Here is a 15,651-nt window from a genome sequence, read left to right as displayed (position 1 = left end):
ATATGCTCCAAAAATTTCAGACCGATATTCAAAGTATTCTCAAAGTTATAACCGAAAGTATGGAGCCCGCCGTAGTGTGTATAGCTCAGAACGCTCTCTATTTTGTTGCCTCCATTTCCTCTCTGTTAGGTATTGTGTCGTTGATAGGCAAATTTAAAAAAAAAAAACAATTGATGTGATAGTAAAATCAAGCATATGTAAAGGATGTCAGTATTTAGCTACAAAAAACCCCATCGAAGCTGAGAGTTTATCTGAAAATCACAAAAAAGAATGCACAGCAAATCACGAGGGTAGCAGTGGCGAAATGGAGGTCGACAGTGATTCTGAAATGTTCAAGCGTTCTGAGGAGCGTTATGGTTTGAAATACGTGAAATACATTGGACAAACAGCCAGAAACTACGTCGACACACCGTTGATAATGCTCGTATTTTGAGAGCGAAGAAAACTACTGAAGCTAACTCTAAAGAGGCCAGAACCTACGTAGGGTTCTCAAAGCTGTTTAAAATGATAATTATGAGGAAGCTTAAGGACTACTGTATGCACCAGGCATAGCAGAATAATGTAAATATAATCTTTTTATAAAAAATCTCTTCTCAAAACCTTAAACGCGTTTTTCTCGAAATTACGTTTTTGAAATTTTGAAGAAGCACTTACTAAAAACTATAGAACCGATTGAGCTAAAATTTTTACCAGTTATTCTTGAAACATATTCTGATGCATGATACCTCAAAAATCTTTAATTTTTTTATAATAAATATATTTTTTCAAACAATTAAAGGTAAAAAAAGCACAGATTTTGAAAAATTTTTTTCACCCGTCCGTCATTTTGCTTTTTTTTTTAAAAATTTATACATATTGTTGGTATTATGTCTATAATTAAGCCTAAAGAATAATAAGTATTAGTTTTTTTGTTTCAGACGGCTACAAAAGCTCTGTGCTTCTGCAAATCAATTTGGGGATTGATATTTCAAATTAGGAGACTCCAATTTGACGTTAAAAAAAAGGAACAAATCTTGCCCAAATAAGGTTAAAAAAAATTTTTTTATATTGTTTAAGATACTAATAAAAACATATTAAAATTTCAAAACGATCGTATTTTATTTTCCTATTCAAAAAAATTCATGAAAAAGCATTGAAATTTTTGTCTCCACAGGGAGGTACTACCTTAAGAGTCCTCTGGTAATTAGTTGCTGGGGATGAGGAAGAAGGGATTAGAATAAAATTTATCATACACGTGGTTGAGCCAAACAAAAATACAATGCTTTATTGGCTCGTCAATGAAAAGCCTTGCGGAATAAAAACCCTGGATGATATTTGATTATAACAATGAGAATCCACCACGGGGCGTTACCATGCGGGAAATTACCGCCAACGTTAAATGAATATAATGGAAAGATCTCACCTCTCGTCCGCTTCGCTTACGTTCCCTCTCACCTCTCGTAACGACTTAAACTCCCTCGATTAAACTCCTCAACTTAATTCCTTTTACTTAGCTCTTTGCTCTCTCGCTTCTACTTAGGTGTGGATTCACAGGCGTCCAGCAAAAGAATAGAACAAGAATCCTTTTGAGTTGACCCAAAAGGGGGCGTATATTTGGGAGGTGAGAGGTGGGGATGCTAGAGGTGGTGGTGGCTATCATTAGTGTTTCGATAGTCGCTTGGAGTTATCCGATATTCGTAATGAATATCCAACTAGAATCATAGTCGATAAAAATCGGACGCGTGCTATTTGAATATGGTTAGTTACCGTACGATCATTTCGGATCGTACAGGAGGGAATACTACCCTTTCACCATTAATAAAAAACGGAGGGAATACTTTGATAATATTAAATAAAAGTTACATTTAGTGTAGTCAAAAGTTAAAAGGAAAACATCGAAGAAAAATAAATATGTGAAAGTAGGGAGAAATAAAAAGAAGAAGAAATTTAAAAAAAAAAAAAAAGGAAGAAATCAAAGTTAGAAAAAGGTGTTACCAAGAAAAAGAAAAATGTTCATTCTTATTCTAATCAGCTGTGCTCTCTTCAGTGGAGGTAATTATTTTTTACATTGACATCACACCTAAGAATACCAGGTCTATTGAAGATGTAGGCATATTTTTTTCTTTTTTAACTTGTTGTGAGTAACGTAGTAATCGAGTCACGTGGTCACCATTGAGGCGCATACGGGTTTACGAATGAATTTAATTCGTGATTTCGATTACCGTCAATTTCTTGTTATTTCACATGATGTGTAACTCGATTGATCTATTATTTGGAATGATTTTGTTTTTTATTATTTTATAATAATTTTATTTTTTTATTATAATTATTTCTTTTTTTGTATCGTTTTGTTTCTCATTTGATTCATATATATATATATATATATATATATATATATATATATATATATATATAAGATATTCATCATCAAACTTTTATGTGTACTGATTTTTGTCCCTGAATATCTTTTGAACACTTAATTTAATTGCCAAAACATGAGACACCATTTTTATAGAGTAGTTAATTTCCTACAAAAATTTGTATTGCGCATCTTATAATAGTGATTTATTGTCGAGTTATAAAATTCATAAACAAAAATGAAATTTGTCTAAAAATCATCAAATTTAAATCTTTAATATCATTCAAATGATGAGGTTTACAGAAAAAAATATAAGATTCCTTCTTTGTAGAGGTTTCCTACAAAATTCGTCTAGAACATTTTTCTGTACAATCAATAAATATTGAGGTATGAATTTTAATCTACTGAACTGAAAAAAAAAATAAAAAACTGCGATGCGGAGGATCTTCCTATTAAAATTAAGAGCTCATATTGGGTGAGAATTCTTTTAAGGTGTCTAGGAACCCATTTTTGCGTGGCACTTGAAAAAAAAAATAAGTCATATTTTTGACCCACCCTATTGTACATATCATTATACATATATAATTTTTGTTTCACTTATATTCAGTTAGAAAAATATTTTCTTCATATTTCAATGCAAAAATGAAATAAACTTTTATTTCATAAACAATTAATAACCATTTTTTGATCAACGTTCAGTTCCTTATCGAATTTTTAATATGCCAAGTTGTCTTAAATGATTTCCATAATTGAGATAAAATACTAAGTTAACTTTAGATATGAAAAATTTTCAGATTAAAAATTCTCGAATCATTTTCATGTCATGCGTACTAAAACTGTATTATATTTATTTTTTTTTTAAATGTTTAATTAAATCATGATAGTCAATTTTGAAATATACCTAATTATTATCAGATATTAATATTACCAAAATTATGTTAATCTAAAAAAAAAAAATATTGGAAAATATACTAAGAAACTTATTGGTACAAGATGGTGGTAGTGGAAGGGTTGCCAGGATATTGGTTAGGAAAGTAGAGTGAAGAGAGGAAAAGAAGAGTGGCGAGATTTAGATTGGGGAATGAGATGAGGGAAGGGAGATACTGGGAGGAGGAGGAGGAGAAAAGAAGATGCAGGGTATGTGGATGGGAGAGAGAGACATGGGAGCATGTGTTGGAGGGCTGCAGTAGAGCTATAGGTGAGGAAGACGGGAGAGGAGTGGAAGAGAGGATGAAGGAGATTTTGGATGAGAGTGGAATGGGGGAGGAGTGGATGAAGAGGATTGGGAGTATGAGAATGAGGAAGAAGAGACAAGGTTGGGATTGAGGGAGGAAGAAGTGGAGGTTTGGTACGGGTGTAGGGGGTAGAGAGGAAAGGAGAAGTGAGGGAGAGGATAGTGTTAAGCAAGGTTAAGAATATAATTGTAAAAGGAGTGTAACCCTTCGGGGAAGCAGTAAAATGTATCTATCTATCTATCTACTAAGAAACTTATTCATCAATCAAATATGTAGATTACGTAGAAACATTAATGAGAGATCGATTGAAATCAATTGAAATCAATTGAAATAAATAACACGAGATAATTGAAAGTAGTCAAAACAATTAATCGTCATTAATGATTCAATAAAGAATTATTTCGAAGCTTTTGATTTTGTTCGTCAAATCATAGAAACCGTACGAGCTTGGGTTTTGAGCTTGTGATTATGAGAGAACATTTATCAAGAGAGGAAAGAAAGGACTTCCTTCCTAGCCACACGGTCGCGTTAAGTACAAATAAAATATATATATATAAAACTGTATAATACTATAATACTGTATAGTACTATTTTTATTTTTTTTTAAATATATATCTACCGACTACTATATATTTATAATAGTATTATTCAGATTTTAAATATTTAAAATAAGAAAAGTTCATTTAAAAAAATTAAATTATATTATAACAGTTTTATAATATTTTAATTTTTTTTTACAGTGTCATGTCAAGACAGACCTACCATTATAAGTCCAGAAGGAAAGGAATTGATTAAAAATGCTGGTGAACCTATACAATTTTCTTGCACAGGTTCTAAAAAAATTTTTTTTACTATCCAACGAATTACGGATCCGACGAGGAAGTATCGAAAAAGGTTTTATCATCTTAATCTTTTATCATTTCATTGTTTTTTTCTTTTTACATACTTATTTTTGTTCTTCTGAATTTAAATAGCAATATTTAAAGTAAGAAATAATTTTCTTTTTTTTTATAATTAATAGGTTATATCATCGAAAATAGAAGTAAGCGAAACTAATACAAATTTTGTATATACATACAATTTTTCTCGACGTAAATCCGTACCTGGTGATACGGGTTGGTATGGTTGTTCTTATCACAAACGAACGATCACTCGAGAGGATTATTATGATCCCGAATTTAGTTGGGTCTACGTTTACGTTGATTGTACGTAAAAAAAAATATAGAAATATATTTAATAATTTGTTAACCCATTCGAAACAACGAATTTTTTCAAACATGGTTTTTAGAAGTCATTTCGTTTTTATTTATTGTATTGTCAATTTTACAATATCAAATTTTGTTATATATTTTGTTTATATATTATATATTATATATTATATTTTTTTATTATATGTCAGTTTTACAATACTAAATGTTATTTTTCCATAATTCAAAGATATTATTTATACAAAAAAAAGTTTTACTTTACTCAAAATAATTTATAATAGTAAAGTATGATTGCACACACAATGTGCATGTGGTCTCGTATGGAAAGAAATAAAATAATATAAATGAAATAATTTTTTTAAATATTATTCGAATTAAATATAAATATTTTGTAGCACCTAACAGTTCGTTTGTCGAAAATGTGGTCGAAACTATAGAAGGAGTAACCGGTAATATGGTTGTGATACCATGTCGACCAACTTTGCCAAATTTGCAAGTTACTTTGTACGATCAATTGGATATGGTAAGCTTTAATTTTTGATTTTATTTATATATTCGATTAATATCAATTTTGTAAATCATCATCAACTAATAGTATTTTATATGTATAATAATAATAATTTATTAACACTTTATAATTGATTAAATGACGAAGGTTATCGATGATGAATTAAATATTTCATACGATCCTAAATTTGGATTTGAAATGTACGATCTTAGCTTGCGTAACAATGGACCTTATACATGTTCAATTACGAGAGATGATAAAACGTACAACGTCACTTATCGTTTGGATGTTTTTAGTGAGTATTTAATTCAAAATTATAAACGTTGTAATTATTTAATAATTTATTTTTGTATTTTAGGTAAACCAATATTATTAATCACAAATGTAGAATCGTATTATTTGCCTGGTGAAATTTTTGATATTCATTGTAACGTGGAGGCTTATCCAGAACCAGAAATTTATTGGACTTTTCTACAATGTCCTAATTATCCTTCCCAGATTAATTCCAGTCTCATCGAATTAAATGTACTTATAATATAATTAACAATTTTAATATGATTTTCTTATTTTCAAGTTTTTAAGAAATTGTTTCTTTTTTATTTGAAGAATAACTTCAGTGACATTAATTATTATAGTGGACTAAGTATACAAAAAAGATTTGGATGAAAAGAAACAAATTGTTTTAATGATTTAATTTACATTTATATTTTCGAATAGATCGTGAAATTAATTTTTTGTTTGCTTCCTTCATTATCATAATTGCTGACAAATGTTTATAATTATGGTTGTTTTTTTAGTATACGACTACTATGCCATCAATCAAGTATTATCTATCGAAGTCAGGTATGAAAATTGAAATGTCTGGTTTCATTACTTGTACAGCTTGTAATTCTGAGGGATGTGATTCAACTACCAGTAATGTTATGGTGTCTGGTAACTTTATTTTTTATTTTTCATATTTTATATAACATTTGATTTATTTTTTTTTTAATTAATGACAATGATCTAACGCAAAATTAAATTATTAAATAATAAATATTTGGAATCTTATGATTATACTTTGATTAATTTCTATTAATAATAATTATATTACAGATGGTGTCAAAGGATTTGGTATAATAGAACCTAAGGGACCAATTGTTGAAAGTGATGACATCGAAATCATATGTGCTGCATCTATTTATAATTATACTAATAATAATTTATGGATGTATAATAACGGCACGGCTATATCTGACAATGGTAAGAATAAAATTTAACAAAATAATGTATTTATTCTAATTGACAAATTTTATTAACTTATATATATATTATCAAATTTCAGAGAGAATCAAAATTATTTATACGAACACTTCGTTCACTCATCGTGCAATATTGCAAATAAAAAATGTTCAACTTAATGATTCGATGACTTATCATTGTAATGTAGACACCAAATATAAATCATCCTTTTTTAAGTACAAAATGGTGGTTCACAGTAATTATCACAATAATAATAATAATAACAAAATATTAATAATTAATTGTAACGATTATTGATGTAACCAAATGTTTCATTTTCAGAACAAAAAGAACCTTCATTTACAAATATGAATTTAAATGATACTGATTTGGTCATCGATTTCGGTAAAGAAAATCACAAACTTATTATTTTGAAGTGCTATGTAGATGGTATGCCTAAACCACAAGTTACATGGTATAAGGTAAAAAAACTATATTTATTTATTAAATATTATATATATATATATGTATGTATGTATGTGTATATATAAAAATTTTGTATTGTTTTTAGGATAACGTGAGATTAAAAAACAGTGAACAATACGAATGTAAGAGAGATAATCAAGAACTTTACATAAATTTTTTTTTTAAATACGACAGTGGAAAATATTCTTGTAGAGCTGAAAATCGTGTAGGAAAAATAGAAGCTTATCAAAATATATTGATAATAGGTATGTTATTGACAATTAAAGTACAAAAATAATTGAATTTTCTAATCATTTTCTATATATATATATTTTTTTTTTTTATAGGAAAAGAATGGTATCATTCTACTAAAAAATTAATAATTTTAATCGTTGTACTGACAATCTTACTGATCGGCTTGATATTGTACCTTACAATTAAAGTTCGTCGTGAAAAGGTAAGAAAATTAAAAAAAAAACAAAAGAGAAATAAAAAGTAGTACAATGAATAATAAAAAAAAACAAATAACACGTTTATTCTGATTTTGATAATTGTATAGAAAATGAGGAAGGAATTATTGGAAACTGGTCTAATGCATTTCGAGGAAGGTGCTTTGGAATTTTTAAATCCGGAATTGACAGTAAATGACCAAGCAGAACTACTTCCTTACGATAAGAAATGGGAATTTCCAAGAGAAAGGTTGAAACTTGGTAATATTCGAAGATTGTATATCTGTAAACTTATTTGATAACCCACATTTACGTCATGTATGAGTATGACGCATTATTGATTAATTGATTTAATTTGATCAATTCTCATTTAACTCGTCCCAGTGGACACAAGACCTTAAAATGATGTCATACATTTGTCATACAGTGATCTACAAATTTTTTCCTAGACATGACTTAATGGTGACTTATTTATGACCTCAATATAAAGTCATTTGTTCCGACTTAAAAATGACGTCATAATTCCATTATATTCTCAGTGAACACAATTGCATCAAAATGACGTCAAAATGATTTTGCACTATGTCAGGATTTACGTAAGATATAAGTCAGATATGAGTCACATGTGACTCATGATTTCACACTTATTGATGTAAGACTTTTACGTAATAAATATGACGTTAAGCTGACCTGACGAAACAAAAGAACAGAAAAGCAATGATGTCATAAAGATGTCTAGTTGTTGCCGAATTTCTTACTAGTATATGACGTATAATTTTTTTTTCTCCCCCGGGATTTGAGAACTCAGGAACGTACGATTACTGGATGGTGATTTGGCTCACTGAGCCATGCGAACTTGTGCTGAATTCCATTATATTACTAATACATATATAATTAACAATCTTATTAATTATAATTAATAAATAATACTAAATAATAAAATATAACATAAATTACTAATAAAAATTATAAATAATAAGTAATATAAAATAATAAAACATAACATAAATTAATAATATAAATTATAATTAACACGTTCCGTGCCACGTGTACCACCAGTGGTACAATAACCATTAGACATATTTATTTAATGCACTAAAATATATACTTATAAGGTGACTAACCGTCACCGTTTTTTTAAATATATATATATATTTTAGGGTTTGCTAGACACCTTAAAAAAATTCTCACCAAATATGAGCTCTTAATTTTAATAGAAAAATCCTCCAAATCGCAGTTTTTTATTTTTTTCTCAGTCCAATAGAATAAAATTCATACCTCATCATTAATTGATTGTACAGAAAAATGTTCTCGAAGAATTTTGTAGGAAATTTAATGCTCTACAAAAATATTATCATATATTTTTTCCGTAAACCTCACCATTTGAATGATATTGAAGATTTAAGTTTGATTATTTTAAAACAAATTCATCATCAAACTTTCATGTGTACTGATATCTGTCTCTGAATATCTTTCGAACGCTTAATTTAATCGCCAAAACATAGGACACCATTTTTATACAGCAGTTAATTTCCTTCAAGAATTTGTATTGCGCATTTTATAATAGTCGTTTATTGTCGAGTTATAAAATTCATAAACAAAAATGAAATTTGTCTTAAAATAATTAAACTTTAATCTTTAATATCATTCAAATGGTGAGGTTTACGGAAAAAATATAAGATACCTTTTTTATAGAGCATTAAATCTCCTACAAAATTATTTGCAAACAATTTTCTGTACAATCGATTAATGACGAGGTATGAGATTTATTCTTTTAGACTGAGAAAAAAATAAAAAACTGCGATGCGAAGTATTTTCCTATTAAAATTAAGTGCTGATATTTAGTGAGAATTTTTTTAAGGTGTCTAGCAACCCATTTTTTCGTGGCACATGTAAAAAAAAAATAATTCATTTTTTTGACCCTCCCTAATGTATATAGAATACATTTTTGATTTTATTTTTTTTAACATACTTTAAATTAATAATTAGGAGGTAGCATCTAAAAAAATTGCAAGAACAAAAAATTATGATACATTGATTTTGCAAAAATTTTCCTAATATATTTATTGATAGATTGTAACGGATATATTTTAATGATCATTTAAATTAATACGTTTGTTAATAATAATTTAGGAGAACGATTGGGTAGTGGAGAATTCGGGGTTGTTATAAAAGCAGAAGCTATAGGAATTAATGCTGGTGAAAATGTAACAACGGTTGCAGTTAAAATGGTACGACGTACGACAGATCCAATTTATATTCGTGCACTAGTAAGTGAATTAAAGATTATGGTACATCTTGGTAAACATTTGAACGTCGTCAATCTTTTAGGTGCTTGCACGAAAAATATTTCAAAACGTATGTTTTATGTTATATACTTCTCATTTCTATCATCATAAAATGACTTTTAGTATATTCGATTTATTTTGTTTGGTTTTATTTGCTTTAGGTGAATTATTGGTCATCGTTGAGTACTGTCGATTTGGTAATTTACATAATTTCTTATTGAGACACAGAATAGATTTTATCAATCAAATTGATCCTTCCACTGGTAAATTTGATCCTACAATTGGTATTGATCTTCTCACGAGAACTGCCAGTATAAGCAGTAATAATAGGTTTGTTTGTATTTTCTATTTTATTTTCTTTCCTACTTTCTATAACACATATGCTTCATGTCTTGCTGTATATTATATATTAATCACATCTATTCATCCTATCATATATAATATATATTATGTTATGATTATTCATTTAATGTCAAATGTGTTGGAAATGCTAGCAAGAGTATCATTTAATGTTCTAATCAAAATCACTGTAATAATAGTTAATCTTCTAATGGATATATTAATTGTAATGGTTATTACTAAAATTTAGTAAATAAGAGTTCCTAGTACAACGGACTCTCAAGGTACATGTATGTCACCTGATGGAGGTTGTACACTTAGCAATAATTCTCCACAACCTGGTTGTAGATCCAATTATCGTGGTGATTATGAGGATCATAATTTGAAACCAATTTGTACTCAAGATCTTTTGTCTTGGGCATTTCAAGTGGCTCGTGGTATGGAATATCTTAGTCAGAGAAACGTAAGTATAATTAGAATTTGAAGAGAAACATTTATATTTAAAAATAAAAATAAAATGTTGTCGTAAGAATGTTAATCGTTTTCCAAAATTTATATTTAATACATATTGATCTAATTAATTATATACAATTAGGTATTGCACGGTGATTTAGCGGCAAGAAACATATTACTCGCTGAAAGTAACATAGTTAAAATTTGTGACTTTGGTTTGGCTAAAACAATGTACAAAGATGGTAATTACCAGAAGAAAGGTGATGGACCATTGCCCATAAAATGGATGGCGATCGAATCGATAAGAGATAGAGTGTTTTCTACGCAATCGGATATATGGTCTTTTGGAATTGTCCTTTGGGAATTCTTCACATTGGCTGAAACTCCTTATCCAGGTTTGGAAGCTGAGATACAGTATCAGAAACTGATAGAAGGTTATAGAATGGAACAACCAGCTTATGCTACTCCAAATGTGTAAGTAAACTTAAATACATATATAATGTTATAATGCATTTTTATAAATTAAACAAATTATCTTTCATTTCAATTTTCACCCTCTATAGATACAAAATAATGTTGCAATGTTGGGAAGAAAAACCAACTTTGCGTCCAGGTTTCACAGAATTGGTGGAAAGCATTGGTAATTTGTTAGAGGAAAGTGTAAAAAACGTGAGTTAATTTATCATTTTAAATAATTTACAATCAATGAAATATTTACCAAAAAAGAAACTCGGTTTAATAAAAATGATTTGTTTTATTTTCATGATTTACAGCATTACTTAACTCTGAACACACCTTACATGGATATGAACACGATGATTTTGGATGGTAAAAACGATTATTTAACGATGATGTCAGCACCAGATCATACAATTCTATCAGTGCCATTTGGTGATTATGTGAATTCACCTATTTCGGAAAATCCACCAGATTCGACATATTTATGTATGAGTCCAACAAATACTTGTGACGAGTCGGGCATATGTAGTCCTAGACCGGATGCAGAAAAATCGCATTTTGAATTTCCTTCGGTGACGTCTGATAACGAGGATGCAATTGAATTATCACCAATGTTAAATAACGTAGATGATCCGTATTTAAAACCAATAAATGTGCACGAAAGAAGAGCAGAATTGCACGTAAACGACAAATTGCAAATGTTAAACCGACCGAACGAATAAATAGCATAGATTCTGGTTATTGTAATGCACCACGAAATCTTAATTTGTTAGATATAAATGAGAAATTGACGATAGAAAATGAAGTTGAAGAGAATGAAAAAGAAAAGGAAAAGGGGCTAAAAGAAGAAGAAAAAAATTGTTAGGATCAGACGGATTCCATTCCAAAAAAAAAAAAGAATACACACCGTCCATTATAAGAACTCAAGACAATTATGTGAACATGCCTAAACAGAAGAATGATTTAAAAACAAATACACCTGATTGCTTTAGCAATCCCAGTTACATCATGATGGGAAAAGAATTAAATCATACGTTGGTGTGACTTATTTTGATTAATCTCGTTGTTTGAAGAGATTTATTAAAAGTGGAACAAGTTCAAAAAGACAATCGAAACTTGTGAAGAGGTTTTTTTGAAGAAACTCGATTTTGATAATGCAAAAAGTTTTATCGTAATCGATTTGTTACTTACATCGTTTGATGAAGATTTCATCAACAAAAAATTTCTATCGAGAACTAGGTGTTTCCAAATGAATGACTATATTTTTTGAGAAAACATTTTTAAACATAGAATTTAGGTATTAGGTTTTAGACAATCATCTCGTTTGTCATTTGTCATTAATATCTCTTTCTCGCGAATATATTCTCTTCGTTTAAACGATAAGTACAAAAATTCGATGTTCCTCAGGTACGTCTCACGGAATTTTCTTTTCTTTTTTTGTTATTTTATTATAATTTATAAAATGATAAAATTTATATGTTTTTAAGATTTTTTATATTTACAGTAAAATCATAAAATCGGACACACTACATTATATTGTAGGATATTTTTATTTTTATTATTATAAATGTAATAATAATTGACAAGATATGTAAAATGGTTAATTTTGACGTGTCCGTACTGTATATAATATTATCTTACAATACAACAATATTACCGATCGGTAAAATGAATGTATAATATTTTATGACTGGTGGATATTCTACGCGAGAATTAACAATAAGTGTGTGTGTGTGTGTGTGTGTGTGTGTGTGTGTATATATATATATATATATTTGTATGTATATATATTTGTATGTATGTATGTATGTATGTATGTATGTATGTATGTATGTATGTTTTTTTTTTTTTTTTTTTTTTTTTTTTTTTTTTTTTTTTTTTTTTTTTTTTTTTTTTTTTTTTTTTTTTTTTTTCCCTTAGGGGGGGGAATCCTTTTTACGGATTCTAGGCATAGCTGTTTGGCCTGGATATGTGGAGACTCGGCGCAGCGTCATACTAAACTCGACGCTGACGTCCCTACCCACTAAACCCTAAACCCCTTTCTCTTCTATCCTCTGATCCCCCACGGTGCGCCGTAAGGCATTTCTACGCGGGGGGAGGAATTAGATGTCGCTCTTCCTTCTGGTGGCTAAGATGTTATTTCTTCCTTCTAGCTTCTGTCTTTTGCTCTTTTTCTCTCGATGGAACGCAGCTCTGTAAGCACTTTTGTGGCAAAAGTGTTCGTTGCATTCCAGGCAGCTTCTGAAAACAGCATTGCTTCTACGATTGACTCTGGTTGAATTGTCTTCTTCAGGATCTTCTCCAGCTCATCACGTTGTTGATTGAAACGCGAGCACTCGAAAAAAACGTGCTCTGCATCTTCATTGGTTCCGGGGCAGGACGGGCACTCCGGAGAATCGTCATGCCTTAAGCGGTGAAGGTAAGCCCGAAAGCAGCCATGTCCTGACAACATCTGCGTTAGATAGTAGTTGACCTCACCGTGTTTCCGGTTCAGCCAAATGTCGATCTTTGGTATGAGACGATGCGTCCATCTACCCTTCTCTGCGGCATCCCACTGAGTTTGCCATCGTGCGATGCTGTGCTGTCTTTGTTCCATTCTGAGTTCTTCTGCGCTCAGTGTTGTTGACCTCCTTCGTTGGTAAAGGTTCCGTCTTTCTTCAGCTAGGACTCTGAGAGGTAGAGTTCCAGAAATGACGCACACTGCTTCTTCAGATATTGTGCGGAAGGCGCAAGCTACTCTTAGGGCACTCAGACGATATACTGGTCCAGCCTTTCTCCATGCTTCTTGTAATTCTAGCGCATCGGACCAAATGGGTATTCCGTACGTAAGCACTGATGTGACTACAGTTGCCAACAGTAGTCTCCTGCTCTGCTTTGGGCCTCCGACGTTAGGCATCAATCGTGCGAGACTTGCCCTCACTACTGATGCTTTGGCACTGACGTGTTCCACTTGCTGTTTAAAGTTGAGACGGGCATCAAGCATCACTCCCAAATATCGGATATAAGGTTGTGATGTGATTTCTTGTTCGCCGACTTTAAGCTTGATGGTCTCTAACACTTTTCTGCTGGTAATAAGCACTGCCTCAGTCTTATGTTTCGCCAGTTGAAGATTCATTGTGTGCATCCACTGGTTAACTTGCTGGAATACTAGATCAAACATGTGGTGAATCTCGTCCAGGTGTTTAGCGACAATCACTACGGCCACGTCGTCCGCATACGCTACAAGTTTAACATTCCTCGGGATCTTTAGCCTTAGAAGCCCGTCATACATGATATTCCACAGCAGTGGGCCAAGAACAGAGCCCTGCGGAACACCTCCGGTAATTTCGTACTCTTTCGGACCGTCCTTTGTGTCATATCTCAGGACTCTATCCGTGAAGTAGCTAGCTACTATTTTACGTAGATATCCTGGCACGTTCTTCTCTTGGAGAGCTTGCATAATGCAGTCCCAGTTAGCAGAGTTGAAGGCGTTTCTGATGTCTAACGTCGCCACCAGGCAGTACTTCTTCGTACCACCCTTCCATCTGGTTCCTGCAATTGCCTCCTGGGCCGTAGTAACAACCAGATTGATCGCGTCCAGGGTTGATCGTCCTTTTCGGAATCCATACTGGTTGTTCGCCAGGAGTGGATCCACAACTGCTTCTATTCTTTGATGAATAATGCGTTCGAATATCTTACCGACTGTATCCAGAATGCAAAGTGGGCGGTAGGATGACGGCTCTTCTGGTGGCTTCTTTCCTTTAGGGAGTAGAACCAGTCGTTGTTGTTTCCATTTCCGAGGAAATGTCCCTTCCTTGAGGCACGTGTTGTAAACTTTCAAGAATAACGTTGGTGCTGCCTTTATGGCTGTTTTCAAGGCAATATTAGGGATTCCGTCTAGTCCCGGCGCTTTGTTATTCCCGACGCGGTTACTAGCCTCCATTAGTTCTTCTTCCGTGACAGTTGGAATGTTTTCAGGGTTTAGCTGCCTTAACTGGCCGGTGAATACCGGTTGTTGAGGAAACAGTGCAGTAACAATCCTCTCTAGGAGCCGCGGACATGTAGGCGACGGCATTGGCTGGTATTTCAGGTGAGCCGTGACCACCTTGTACGGTTTGCCCCATGGGTCCTTCTCCACTTCTTCGACGAGTTCTTTCCAACAGCGTCTTTTACTATCCTTGATGGCTTTGTTCAGTTCCCGACGGGCCTTTTTATACTCTGCCACCAATTCCGCAAAGTTAGGTCGACGGAAGCCACGCTGTGATATCCTTCTTTTCCTGAGACATTCTCTACGAAGATCGCTGATGTGATCGTTCCACCAGTGCACTGCGGGTCTTCTATTTATGCCTCGTTTTCGTGGCATACTGGCGTCACAAGCTTTGGTCACTCTTTCCATAAGTTCTTTAGTCTGATCTTCTACGCCTCCAGCGGTGATCGGGCCATTATCCAAGGCAGTCGTCAGTGTACTCGCGTCGAACGATTTTACTCTCCACCGAATGTGGTTAGGTAACCTATTAGTTCCTCTAGTATCCCGGTCATTTGAAATTTCCCAGACAATCGCATTGTGGTCACTGGCAGTGTAGATATCCAGCACCTTCCAGTTGAGGTTACTTCTCGCGAGGCTGTTACTGACGAACGTGAGGTCTACGATGGAACTTGCGTCTCCTTTGGTGTAGGTTGGTGTGTCACCACTGTTGAGTAAGACTACG

General features: G+C 32.0%; 1 protein-coding gene across 1 annotated transcript; it reads left to right on the top strand.

Annotated features, from left to right (window-relative positions):
• The first annotated feature begins 432 nt into the window (after nt 1–432).
• Nucleotides 433–11,823, top strand: LOC107066348 (vascular endothelial growth factor receptor 1). The gene is made up of 21 exons (XM_089174825.1): nt 433–561; nt 918–1,026; nt 1,154–2,031; nt 4,314–4,467; nt 4,595–4,778; nt 5,177–5,304; nt 5,437–5,584; nt 5,648–5,814; nt 6,087–6,222; nt 6,385–6,531; nt 6,614–6,766; nt 6,853–6,992; nt 7,082–7,241; nt 7,323–7,432; nt 7,535–7,685; nt 9,558–9,782; nt 9,874–10,042; nt 10,400–10,514; nt 10,647–10,978; nt 11,068–11,173; nt 11,278–11,823. The coding sequence occupies exons 6-21, from the start codon at nt 5,236–5,238 to the stop codon at nt 11,683–11,685; spliced, it is 2,736 nt and encodes a 911-aa protein (XP_089030951.1). The 5' UTR covers nt 433–561; nt 918–1,026; nt 1,154–2,031; nt 4,314–4,467; nt 4,595–4,778; nt 5,177–5,235; the 3' UTR covers nt 11,686–11,823.
• The last annotated feature ends 3,828 nt before the right edge of the window (nt 11,824–15,651 follow it).

Source organism: Polistes dominula, unplaced genomic scaffold (assembly GCF_049000335.1).
Source record: "Polistes dominula isolate Pdom_NZ unplaced genomic scaffold, Pdom_raw_medaka contig_28, whole genome shotgun sequence".
NCBI classification, from domain to species: domain Eukaryota; kingdom Metazoa; phylum Arthropoda; class Insecta; order Hymenoptera; family Vespidae; genus Polistes; species Polistes dominula.
This window is presented reverse-complemented; position numbering and strand designations above follow the sequence as displayed.

What these genes read in the sequence shown, in the direction of transcription:
- LOC107066348 (XM_089174825.1), top strand. Translation starts at nt 5,236, where the DNA reads ATGGTTGTGATACCATGTCGACCAACTTTGCCAAATTTGCAAGTTACT. An exon ending in TCAAAATATATTGATAATAG is followed by an intron (nt 7,242 to 7,322) that starts GTATGTTATTGA and finishes TTTTTTTTATAG; the next exon opens with GAAAAGAATGGTATCATTCT. An exon ending in AGTATAAGCAGTAATAATAG is followed by an intron (nt 10,043 to 10,399) that starts GTTTGTTTGTAT and finishes ACCTGGTTGTAG; the next exon opens with ATCCAATTATCGTGGTGATT.